General features: G+C 32.5%; 1 protein-coding gene across 1 annotated transcript; it reads right to left on the reverse strand.

Annotated features, from left to right (window-relative positions):
* Positions 1 to 1,188: 1,188 nt before the first annotated feature.
* On the reverse strand, positions 1,189 to 4,957 carry LOC25488678 (F-box/kelch-repeat protein At3g23880). The gene is made up of 2 exons (XM_013603614.2): positions 3,611 to 4,957; positions 1,189 to 1,461 (listed from the first exon to the last, which is right to left on the reverse strand). The coding sequence occupies exon 1, from the start codon at positions 4,791 to 4,793 to the stop codon at positions 3,639 to 3,641; it is 1,155 nt and encodes a 384-aa protein (XP_013459068.1). The 5' UTR covers positions 4,794 to 4,957; the 3' UTR covers positions 1,189 to 1,461; positions 3,611 to 3,638.
* Positions 4,958 to 13,261: the final 8,304 nt, after the last annotated feature.

The raw sequence follows: 13,261 nt of genomic DNA on the forward strand, positions 1-13,261 counted from the left end.
CATGACAAAGATAATCTCAGAGGTGTCTTTACATCAAAGGTTGTAAGAGATCGAGAAGATTTTTGCAACAATGATAGGAAGGTGTCATATGCAACCGGAGATCCAAGGTATATTGATGGAAGAGAATGAACTATGCATTGCTTTTGTCACACACTACAGGTGTGTTTGTTTCTAAGGAAAGATAGTAGGTAGGAAAAAAAGTTGAGGGAAAGAAATATTTTCTATTGTTTGGAATTTTTTAAAAAGGTTGTGGAAAGGAAACCCAACATTGTATTTGAAAAGTCCAAAGCACCCCTACTATTATTGTTTTTATTTTTTTATTTTTTTATTTTTTATATTTATGTTACTATTTTTTTCTTTTTTGAACAAATGTTACTATTTCTAGTTTGTTTCTCTCCTTTTATTTATCCAATTGGCCGTTTCTTTTTTTTTCTTCACGAAACTATAGACCATTCTTTTTTTTTTTTTTGTTTCTCTCCTTATATATATATGTCAATTACTAAAAATAGATCATTCTTTCTTCAAACTTTCTAATCCACTTTCTCTTAAACCAAACAATCAAAACAATCCTCTCACTTTCCACTCTCCTTCTTTCCTCATACAATCTTTCTTTTCTCTTTCTTTCTTTTCACTTTCACACTTCAACCAAACAAAGCCTACAGAATGGAATTTAAGTCCAATTTAAGTCCAAAATTTTGTACTTTCTGTCCCATAATTTCATAAGCATCACCTTTAATTGGTGCTTTATTCACCTCTATATTTGAAGATTATTGCAGATCTTCATTCCATAATTTCTTATTTAATTCTGGCATAGGTGGATACATGCCTCATGGGAACCTTAGTACCACTTGTTTCAACTCTATCACCCATTCAAAACTAATGCCTATAGCAATATAATAAATAGCCCCTAAATTATATGAAATTTGTCACTTTAATCCCTAAAATATATGAAAGTATGTCAATTTCAAGACAAAATTAACAGATTTTGTATACTTAACATTGACATATTTTGTATTTTTTTTTCTTCTATTAATATTATTTTCTTCAAAACCTAATCAAAATAGATTTTCATTTTCTGCAGAAAAATGATTTTAAAAATAAACTTACACACAAACATAAATAAAACATGTAAAATGATTTTTAATAATCTTAAAAAAGCGGGTACTAAATATGTTTTTGCAAGGAAAATACAACATCCAAATGCATTTTGCAATTGAAGAACCCTCAATTATCCATTTCACTATGTTTCACAATCACACAACATATCCATGTTCTATCAAGCCAAACATCGTACAATAATAAAGTCACTAAAAGAAATAATCAAACAGAACTTCAGAAGTTAAATAACCCTAGAACTATTACCCTTTTCACCCCATCTTCAGCAGCTCCAGACCACAAAAAGAACCCGAGCAATTCTGATTGTGAATAACTATTCTATTGAAACAAACAAACACAGCCAACCTGAAAAAGAGACATTCCAACTATTAAGTTATACGGAGTATTTCGAGGCTTAAGGTGCAATTAAAATTATAATATTGAGACATCATAAGACAACACACATATGGAAAGGAACTTCACTACAATCTCAGACACTATATCAATCATATTCATGCCATTTTGCCAAAGTTATGAATCGTACAATGTGTTGCGTGTGTGTAAGAATTTAAAATTATCATTTACACAACAATATAATGAATATATCTTAGAACCAAAACTACTTTATAACAACTGCAAATAAAACACCAAAATATAAATAATCCATTTTCAGATTAATCATTTAACAAGAATAAACAGTTATCTTATAAATTTGTAATCCACTAAACGCTATCAAAAAGCAAGAGCTAAAACATAAAAACCATATGATGCTCCTTGTCAATTTGAATTAGTGCATACTATCAAGGTTACCAAAATCGTGATTTAGATCCAGATCTTGTACAAGATCATTTGCTGTGAAAAATCACAACCAATATAGCAGAAACATAGTAGAAACAGTAGTCAAGATCGTGAAATCGCAAAATTGAAGTCAAGATCGTAAAAGTAAATCAATAAGAAAAAAAGGATTCGAAAATCTACGAAAATGAATCTTCTACTCCTATCTTTGTCTTCTCGTTCCATAGTTAAACTCAACCCAACTCATATTGTCCTAAGTAGAGATGCAACTCGACTGTACTATGAAGTGTAAATATTTCACTTATTAATTTGCAATAATCACTGCTATCATACCAGAGAAGTGTGTACAACAACTGAGCTGATAACAAACACTGAGAATGACCATGCTATCCCAAACTATCATGGGAAAGCTGAAGTTTCAAGAAATGAGTCTGTTCTCTCTCAATCTCTAGAAAATTAGTTGATTTTATATCGTTCAAAAAGAGGAAAGAACGGACCTCTAGTTAATTTTATATTGTTGAAAACGAGGAAAGAAAGGACCTAGGTATCATGAACATTCTTATAATTGCACAACTATCATCACCATTTACCACCAAGAAAAGAAAAGGCTAATTGGTAAAGAATCCTCATTCGATAAATGTAACCATATACATCATAAAATAGAAGCACTGCAAGAATTAGATCATGTTCATGAATAAATTCCATTGTGCAATAAAGTATAATCCTCGTCACATAGCATTTGTTACATCAGCAAAGGTCTAATGAGAACTGACAACTAGATTAGCTACTCAGAAAAGTGCATTTGCTAAAAACAAAGTGTCACACATGCAGATCTTTTTGGAGCAATGAACACGAACATTGGAAATAGTAAGGTGAGGTTCTTCAGGAAAAGGTGAATGTGCATAGAACTTTATGTTAGTAAATTCAAAGTTTGGGCAAGAAAAAATAAATGAAAAATTTACTCGGTAACTGTGGTTTTGGTTCAGTTCAGCATGGAAAACCAAACTGGTTTGCAAGTTGAACTCTATCAAATCAAACCAGTTGAGAATCAACCCAATTCGGACCGATTCTGATTGATGCACCATGTTTCGTGTTTTACAACCGAACTTTAAAATGAATTTTGTTTTTTCTTATATATCTAGAAAATGATAGAAACCGAAAACTTAAGTATCAGTAGAATAGAGATTTTATTGATGGAAGTATGAGCTAAAAGCTCTGACAGCAACAAAAGAATTAACAAAGGGAAATACCAGAGTCTATGACTCCTACCCGAGATAAGTCTCCACTCCCTATCACCTCATTACATACTCTCTCCTTTAACCACCTAGAGAATATTCGTGCCACCTTCTTTTTCCAGACATAAACTTTCCAAATAGCTGGCCTATGAGGGTCCACACCGTATCCACATGAAAGTCAAATCAGGCCTATGAGTTCTATCAGAAAACCGTAACAAAAATTCATCAATGCAAAACAAACTTATCCAGGCCTAATACGTTTCAAATTCTATAACATATTCAGTTTAGTTCATAATGCATTGTGTAAGATTTGAAACAAACATGAGGAACTATTTAAAATATAGTGCAAGATGTGAGCGAATCAACAACTCATTAACCAAACTATTGAAAATAAAAAGCAGTGTTCAACCATTGATTAACAATGATCTAACAAGTCATGAATAATCAAAGCAGGGATAAAATAAATAACACAAATAAAAACTAACCATATATATGTTGCCGTTGAATCCCAGCTTAGGGCGATATCAAACTCTCAATGTAGACATTTGAGTCTATCAGTTTATAGTTGTTTTGAAACTCAGGGATATTTAAAGTACCAGTTTTGGGATCATAAACAACCAACTCGTTATAACACTCCACCAACAGTTGGTCATCCTCTGAAATATATAAAAGAGAATCGGCTTCTAAACCACGATCTTTCAGGTTAGGAATAGTGTACAATTTAGTCCAAGACTCTTTATTTCCGTAGTCCTTCATGATCCAAACATCCCAATATATATCACTACTGGCAAAGACACACAAGCAATCCCTCACCATATCCAAAATCCACTGAACATTTTCATTCTCATAATTAGGTAGGAAAAGTTGCTGATATGACTCTTTCTCTAAATCAAGAGAAAGAATGAAATCTATCCCTGGATCATCTTGTGCAAAGAAATCTATATCTGAATCATCTTTTGCAAACCAATTAACAGTGTCACTCACAAATATTCCGAATCCAAAGATGTGGCAATCATATGGAATGCCATCTATTTGTTTCCAATAATCAGTTCCCAAAGTATAAACACTAACTTTTTTTTTTACAGAAACAGCAACGACCTTATAATTATCAATGAAATGATCATATCCGAAGCTTACCAACATAGGATCATCTTCGGCTGGATTTTCCAAAGGAGGCAATAACTTAACTTTGTTAATGGAAGGGTTCCACAAAAAATAAGAATCATTTTCGAGATAACAGCAAAAGATGCCATCGCAACAGCACGTTAAGTCTACAAATTTATATCCATCTGTGAGAGTACTAAAAGAAGGGTAAAGTTGTGTCTGTGCAATAACTGTAGAAGTAGAAAAAACCGAGAGAAGTAGGGAATCATAATGTTTCTTAGCAGGGTGAGGTGGTTGAATAGATGTTACCATGAGGTGGTGGCGCTTTGTTGACAATTGAAGGTGCTTCTTTGCGAATTTTGGATCAGAGATAACAGAATTAAAGAACTTACAGAGACATCGAAGCTGTACGAGTAATTTCACCGGAAGCCTACACAGAATCTCAGGCAGGACATCAAACGGAAGAGTAGGAAGCTGGGTTGTTCCGGTGGTTGTTTCTGCCGTTAGTGACAGAGAAGTAAGAACGATGTCGTTTGGGTTGTCCTCATCGCTAACGTGCGCCATTTCTCTACAACAATTAAGTGAAGCTTGTTTGAGCGAGTGAAGGTTCCAAAATTAGGGTTTGAGATCTCAATCCAAAATAGGGTTCGATTCGATTCTATTATTGCCGAGAAAAGGAAAAAGAAGCTAGCACTATAGTGGATTGGAGGTTCAAAAAATATGCTAGTTACTCATGATCTCAATTATTTTTATATTTAGGGGTTGTTTGTTACGATTAAAAAATAATTTAGAGATTAGGGTCCGTTTGTTATAGCTATTTTAAGAAGAAAAAAAAAATCACTTTTATTAAGAAAATAATCACTTTTAAGAGTTTTGCATCTGTTTGTTACAGACTTTTAAAAAAATCAAAATTTAAAAAAAATCTAAAAACAGTTTCAAATGAGAAGCTGTTAAGAGCAACTTAAAATAAAATAGATTTTTTTTAGAGGAGAGAAAATATAATTTAAAAGATTGATCTTAAAATTAGTTCAATCTTTTAAATCATATTTTCTCTCTCCTCTGAAAAAATCTATTTTATTTTAAGTTGATCTTAATAGCTTCTCATTTGAAGCTGTTTTTAGATTATTTTTAAATTCTGATTTTTTTTTTTAAATCTGTAACAAACGGATACAATACTCTTAAAAGTGATTATTGTAACGCCCGGATTTTGGTCCAAGACATTACGCCTAAATCATTTTCCTTTTCTGAAAAACACTACTATTTATTTATTTCATCTATATTATATTCTAGCAAAACCTATACAAAATTCTTAACGTAATTAAAACTTAAAACTCGTAAACTAAGATCCTTCAAAATTTCTACTAAAGTTACAATTCAATCACAAACCCAATTTCGTCCCCCGTACGCACTTCAAGCAAAAACTTCAAAGCATAAATCATCTCTTCTTTGGTACCTAAAATGTTAGTGTAAGGGTCAATTTCCTTATCCAAATTGGTTCATACTCAAAGCACAAGAACAATGCCACAAAATAGATAGTATCAAAACTTCTCAATCAAAAAGAAATAAGAAAAATACATTTAAGTCTTTAAGGTAAAGTTCATACACATTTCCTTTGTATATATAACAGTTTAATCATTTATCAACACACAGATGTATAACAGACCCAATGCAATGCAATGATGTGCAAAATGCATGCTCTTAGATACTACATGATCCGGATATATCCCGCCACACAGGCACCACACAGAAATATAATTGCAATTCCCGCCACTAAGGCATCCACAGAGAATATAATTGCAATTCCCACCACTAAGGCACCACACAGATGCATATGCCATGCATGATCATGAAAATGCAAACTAAAACCCGCCACTAAGGCATCACACAAAATATAATTATAACCCGCCACTTAGGCAATCACACAGAAATAATACCACATCATACACACGACAAAAGAAATCTTTCATGAAAACTTATTTCTCTTCCTATTATTTATGTTCGATAATAATCTCAGTTCGATAACAATCTCAAATTTTACGTGCAACATCCATGAGCATATACCCACACATAAAAGAGCATCAAACTTCATATAACAAGTCATAGACACACATATTTCATGAATAATAAGCAAGCACCAATGTTATAGTCCATCAAGCTTAGCTGCACAAGCATTCAAAATAGGAAAGCACAATATCACCAAATATAGCTATGTGACTAACTAGCTGCCAAATCCTACGAAAGTATCTCCCAAGTATGAATAGAATAGCCGTAAATGATAATTAATAAGACTGTGGTATATTTTCTCTAAACAATGATTAGCCACACATATACTTAAATTTAGACTTCTATTAATCCTTTTAAGAAAGATTTTAAGTACCGTATCATAATCATAATATCATTATTTCTAAAATTTATATCATTTTCATAAACTCACATTTCCATTATTTTTCCTTTTTCTAATTTATCAGAAATCTAACATCTCTTTCCCTACATCACAAGAACATATCAAGCATAATAATATAAAACAAACCAGTTCACATCACATCCACATACACAACTTTCATATAAAACATAATTAAAAATAATTTTTACCATAACAATACATTTTAATTGTTTTTCTTTTTAGAAGACAAGCATTACTACCATTACTTAATGACACAGTCCTAGCACTTAGTATGGACGTATGGGGAAAAAGCCCTTACCTCGTAAGCTTTCCTTCCTAGCCAAACTCTAAACCACCTCAAACTCGATACACATCATTCCTCGCTCCACTAACTCTCCTCGACTCCAATTGGCCAAGACAACGGTAAGAAAACATGATTCTCAAATGTGTTGATAGCTATATGGAGTTCCAGGAAAATATTGACGAAAATGAATTATAAGTTGCGACCAAGATAAAAGTCGATGAGTTGGATATAGATGTCGGCATATATGTGGTGTTTGTGGAAAATTACAATAGGTGGAAAACCCACTCCTAGGTGACCATTATACCAAGAGATGATTGAGAGGGTTTGATTACCTTTTTCTAAACCGTGTGGTACATGGCCTATGAGAGACTAATGCCTATATACTAAGGAAATGTTAAGTTAGAATATAAGTGTGAGTCATATAAGAAGTGTTTGGATAGCGGTTACGACTTAGAAGAATTGGGAGAAATAAGAGTGGTTGAATGTTTGACAAAGGGAAGTGAATTCATGCAGATAATTTTATGGTATGGCTAGTGTAATTGTTGATTAATTAACAAAACTGATGCAATGAAATTTGAGAGGAATGGCTCGTGTATGTATATTTAACTAGTGGGAAGCCAACTGATTGTGAGTTAATATGTAGCTATCGTGTGCTTGTTTTTAGGAACTAAATATCTATTTCATTGACCTAGCAATTCACGGAACCATAGTGGCATAAGGGGAGAGAAAATATGGTGGTAGTGGCATCAATTATGCAAGGATAAAAAAAAACGTGTAGTACATATCTCAAAACTGAAAACCAACTTATACAATAATTAATATAATACCAAAAATTACCTTTAAATAAGTTACAAATAAAGATGCAGCAGTAAAGGATTTTATTAGAATAAATATAAATAATTTAAGAAAATAATTATCCTATTTTTGTCACACCAAAGTGATTAATAAAAACAAAATAGATGAAATCAGATTCAATTAATAAACCAAAGTAAAGAATGTCAAGATTTTGTAAAGTTTCTCGCACATAAAATAAATTGTTGAACAACCAAGTGGCAAGTCAAGAAAATTATTAAAAAAATACATATATAGAATATCGGGATGTTACAATTATTTTTTAAAATAAGTGATTTTTTTTTCTTAAAAAAGCTATAACAAACGGGCTCTTAAAGCTTCTTATCACTCTTTCTTTTTTTGTTACACTTATCTCAATTTTAAAAGTACAGTATAATTTTTTTCGGTTAAATATATTTTAGTTTTATTTTTATGATGGTCGAGTTTTAAATTGTTACTGTACTTTTGTAAAAGAAACAGAAACTAAAATTAATAACAGAATTATTTTAAAGAAATTAAAAATAAAATACCAGTATATTTAACCTGTGTACTTTTGTAAAAGAAACAGAAACTAAAATTAATAACAGAATTATTTTAAAGAAATTAAAAATAAAAGTCAGTATATTTAACCTGATTATTTCTTACTTTTTTTTCTTTTGAAAAATTTAAGATGTACAAAAATCATTCTATTTTTCCTAATTAAAAAAGAAACTAGTACGGTATTTACTATAAACATTAGGATATGAAAAAGATGTCATTGGACAACAACAAAAAAATATATTACAATTGGATAATGAGTTTTATTTATGAGATGAAAAATACTTGCACACAATTTCAAATAAAAATATTTAAGCATACACATAAAATTATTCTTGTTTTCATTTTTATTCCATGCAAGTGTGCTCAAATAAGATGGTTACAAGTAATCTTGATCCGACGATTCTAAATATTTTGATAGGTTGTATGTGCAAAGTTGTTTTGAACCGTCGACCTACCACTATTAAACTCTATTTTAAATTTTTAACATAAGAGGGGAGGGGAGTGTAATTAAAAGATATTTTAGAAGAGAGAAGTGTAATTTACTAATAATTAATATATATATATATATATATATATATATATATATATATATATATATATATATATATATATATATATATATATATATATATATATATTAAGAAACTCTCTCTCCCTAACTCCCTCATCCCTCCCTCTCTTGTATTTTTTTTTTTATTCAAAGCTAATCAAAATTGCATTTTCGTTTAAAATTAATTTTTAACAAATACCTTTTCCAAAAAACTTGCACACTAACATAACTTTTTTTTTTTTTAAAAACACGAACATAACTAAAATATAAAAAAATAAATTAATAATCTTAATCGTGCGGGCTCTTAACATGTTTTTGCAAGAAAAATACAACATCCAAATGCATTTTGCAGTTAAAAACCCTCCAATGATCCATTTGAATAGGCTTCACAATCACACAACCTATCACCTTCCATCAAGACATACAACATACAATAATAAAGTAGAAACAAGTTTATGGTATCCATTCAGAACATATATGTTTTTACACCTCATCTAGTTCAATTAATCATCATCATCAAAACCAACTTAGTGGTAATGTTAACCCTTAATTGAAAACTGAACGTACTATATGATTAATTCAGCACTAACAAGTTGTAACAACACATAAAGTTAATAAGAAATTAATAAAATGTTACTTTCTTTAGAAAATTGATGACTAATATGTATGGAGGGAAGCTCTACAACGAGGGAAGCCAGGATGAAACTAAGTTCCAATTAGGGTGTAGCAATTCTCAACCACATTTGAGCTGTCACTGATGTAGACCTTAGGCTTTGAGTTTCTAAATATTAGAGAGCATAAGAGTAAGCAAATCAGTTAGTAAAGGTGTTTCTGAGAAATTGTGTCTATGTGTGAGCCAAAAACTAGCATGATACGAAATGAAACAAGTTCAAGTTAACCAACAGAGGCAAGAGAGTCAAATCATCTAGCAATACTAAACTAGCATTGCTAAAAAGGTTACTTAATATTGAAAGAAAACCAAATAAAAGAATGAGAAAAAAATTATTCTAAAATCTAAGAAAATGTATTCCTATCTTGTGGGTCTCGTTCGATGATTAAACCCAACAAAACTCTTATTATCCTAAGTGGAGATGCTACGAGCCATATATACATTAACTATTATCTTGCATTCATACTAGACTAGTGAATAAAGCAATTATGTCAATAGCCATATTAATCCCAAACTATGATGGGAAAATTGAAGTTTTCAAGATATGACTTATTCTCTCTTTTTCTCTAAATTGCAACGCTCTGTTTCTCCCTTATGATTCATTCAATTTATTTCCAATCGAAAGATAATAGGTTAATACTTTGATAATTTATTCCTCAGCCAAAGGCTGGTTTTTATAGAGAGAATACAATTAATGTTCTCTTAGACTAGCCTAGAAAATTGTTACATTGGAAAATGACAATGAAATTCTCAAGATTTGACTAGAAAATAATATCATAGGGAACAATAACATACAATGCATTTCCTAAGGCTGTTTTAACAGACAATAAATAAACAAACAAATGAAATATACAAACAGAACAAAAGTAGAAGCAGAACTTCACAAAGTTAACACCAATGACTTCTATATTTTGATTCTTAAAACTACCTTTCTAACCTTTATGTGCAGCATAGTTTCTAGGTCAAATCATGCTTTATCATTAAAACATGGCTTGCAGACTTTTAATATCAACAAGTATGTATAATCAAGATAAACCTTGGAGTCTAGTTTCAACTATGAAATTGAAAAGCACAACTACCTGACTTGTTTTGCCTTTTGGGAGTTTCTTTCTTATTTCTCTTGATGATTTATTAATCTTGATGGGACTTAATTTTATTCATATTAACTTACTTAGGATCATAACAATACATATATTAAGTAAGATCTTATTAGGACTGCAAGTAATTAATATCTTAAAAACATTGCTCATTTTCTATTTATCATTGGCAAAGAAATCTTGCAACCAACATTAACACTACAATATTTGAAGGTTCTAAACATATGCATATCAACTAGGTGTTTACACTGAATTTTGGTAAACAATCGCTGGTTTCAATGATGTTTACTTGCAAGATCAACCAGTAAATCTTAGGAGCATATTGTGTTTTTGTTGTTTGAAAATAAGAGTAATACTTGTTCGTAAAGTATTTTCGATGACGTAAAGATAAGAACGTAAATGTAAATGAATCGAACTCAATCCGTGTTGAATTCAATCGAAGTTCTGTAAATAAATGAAAAGCAGTACTTTGAAAAGACTTAGTAAAACAAGACTTAAATTGCAAAAGTGCTTAAAAGATTGTATTGAATTTGTAAAGACTTAATGAAAGTTGGTACACATATTCATACTTTGCAACTTGTAACTCGTTTGTCGCTTCCATACGGACAGTATTGAGCGTAAGTTTTTAGTATGATTGAATTGTGACCTTTTTTTCCTAAGAAAAACTACTATTTATACAGATAGTCCTATAACTACCTAATTGCATCCTTTCGATTCAAAATCGAAACTAGCCGTTTCACAAAACTAGCCGTTTGCTAACTGCTTGGCCTTATCCGTGAGACCTAAAGAGCGCGTCGACAACTTCTTTCATCCGTCGAACTAGAAACAATGTATTCGATTCCTGCTGAAGTACATTTGTATTTTTCGATGGATTCTTTTCCCAAAACTTCGCCCCATCTTTCGGTCAAACCCCTTGACTGCATTAAATGCTCAAATTCTCACAAATATTGGCTAACAAATTGCCCCCCAGAAACGTTATGTTTGAACTTTCTTTCTCGATTTTAGGAGAAACTTGACGTTTCTGAAAAGTGGTGAAGTGCAATTCCTCAGCATGACATCACTCTTTTGACAACGGGATATTTCAAAAAGGTGTAGAACCGTCTTCATAAAGACTTAGTGGGCCATACCGTCATTGGGAACTATCAAAAACAACCGTTCCATGCGATGATTGACATCTGTCCAATATCAAAAGCTATATATGACCCTGAGTCATATTTTTACTTTTACTTCGCTTCTCCTTAGTTTATTTTACTCTTTTCACCATCCCCTTCTTCTACCTTGCGATTCCAAACTACTGTTCATCATTCAACAAAAACTTTTGAAATCTTCATGGCGCGCGTAGAAGGCTCTTCTTCTCAACCAACGAAACAACATGAACCAAATGTCAATCTCCCCAAAAATACTCAGTTTATGGAAGAACCAGACGTTAAAGAAGCTGAGGACAAAATCTGGAAATCCCATGTAATCATCTCATGCCCAAACTCATCACATGCATACCTAGGGCCTTTGCTGGACGGCTCCGACGATCAGAAAAAACTAGACGCTGTTTTTCCTTGTAACGAGGCACAATTGCCTCTTATTTTCTCAAAAGGTCCATATGACCTAAGTTTTTTGAAATCTAAATTTAGGACTGAACCCAAGATAGAAAATAATGAGAAATACCTTGACTGGCTGGATAAAGTGGAGAAAGTCAAAGGTCCCTTTTGGAAAGAAATGGGAGTTTTCGATCTTATTCAGCTATCCCGACAGGGACCAAAATATCATAATGAGATGATAATCGCGGCTCTCCATTTCTGGAACCCTTCAACCAATAGCCTTCACTTAAAGTGTGGGATGCTGACTCCCACTTTGCTGGATGTTGCTGGCCTAGTGGGCTTGAAACCTGTAGGCCAAATTTTCGACCCGGATACTCATTCCTCGGAGATATCTTTCGATTTTTCGAGACCTGCCTATGGTAACTTCATCATCGACCATCATGACACCTCTAGTACCACAGTGTCTGATCAGGAGCATATTGCCTTCTTGACATACTGGCTATCCATGTACATTTTTTGCTCAAGGTCGATTCAGATTCCCAAGAAATTCACCACTTTAGCAGTCCAATTGCATGAAGGAAGGGACATATGCCTAAGCAAGCTTATCTTAGGATCTCTGTACGAGAGTTTGAACCATGCAGTATCCAGTATAAGAGATTTCCAACCTGGTAGCAGTCTCATTATCCCTGGCCCTATCTGGTTATTCCAACTATGGCTTCTAGCCACTTTCAGAACCAAGTTGGCAGTTCACCTGCCCCCTGCTCTTTCTAAAGCTTATGACAATAGGTCAATCGAAGGTCTGGGTCTGGCCATGCTTCAGTATGGAAATAGGAGTTCTCCTGATTTATTTGCAGTGGCTTACAACGCCTTCTTAGGCTGCACGTCTTTTACACCTTCGATGGCTCCTTTTACCACTAGATCTCATGGGCCTTCATGGTTTACGGCAAGATTTCCATCGGATTCTAGTGAAGAAGAAGTAGATATAAATGCCATCTGGGAAGCTTACCTTACTCCCACCTTTTTGTCTAGTCGAGTAACTGCTGGAAGTCCATATGGTGTGTATGGCTATCAACCCAACCATGTAGCTAGGCAGTTTGGCTTAATTCAAATCAAGCCAAGTTC

Source organism: Medicago truncatula, chromosome 3 (assembly GCF_003473485.1).
Source record: "Medicago truncatula cultivar Jemalong A17 chromosome 3, MtrunA17r5.0-ANR, whole genome shotgun sequence".
NCBI lineage: Eukaryota > Viridiplantae > Streptophyta > Magnoliopsida > Fabales > Fabaceae > Medicago > Medicago truncatula.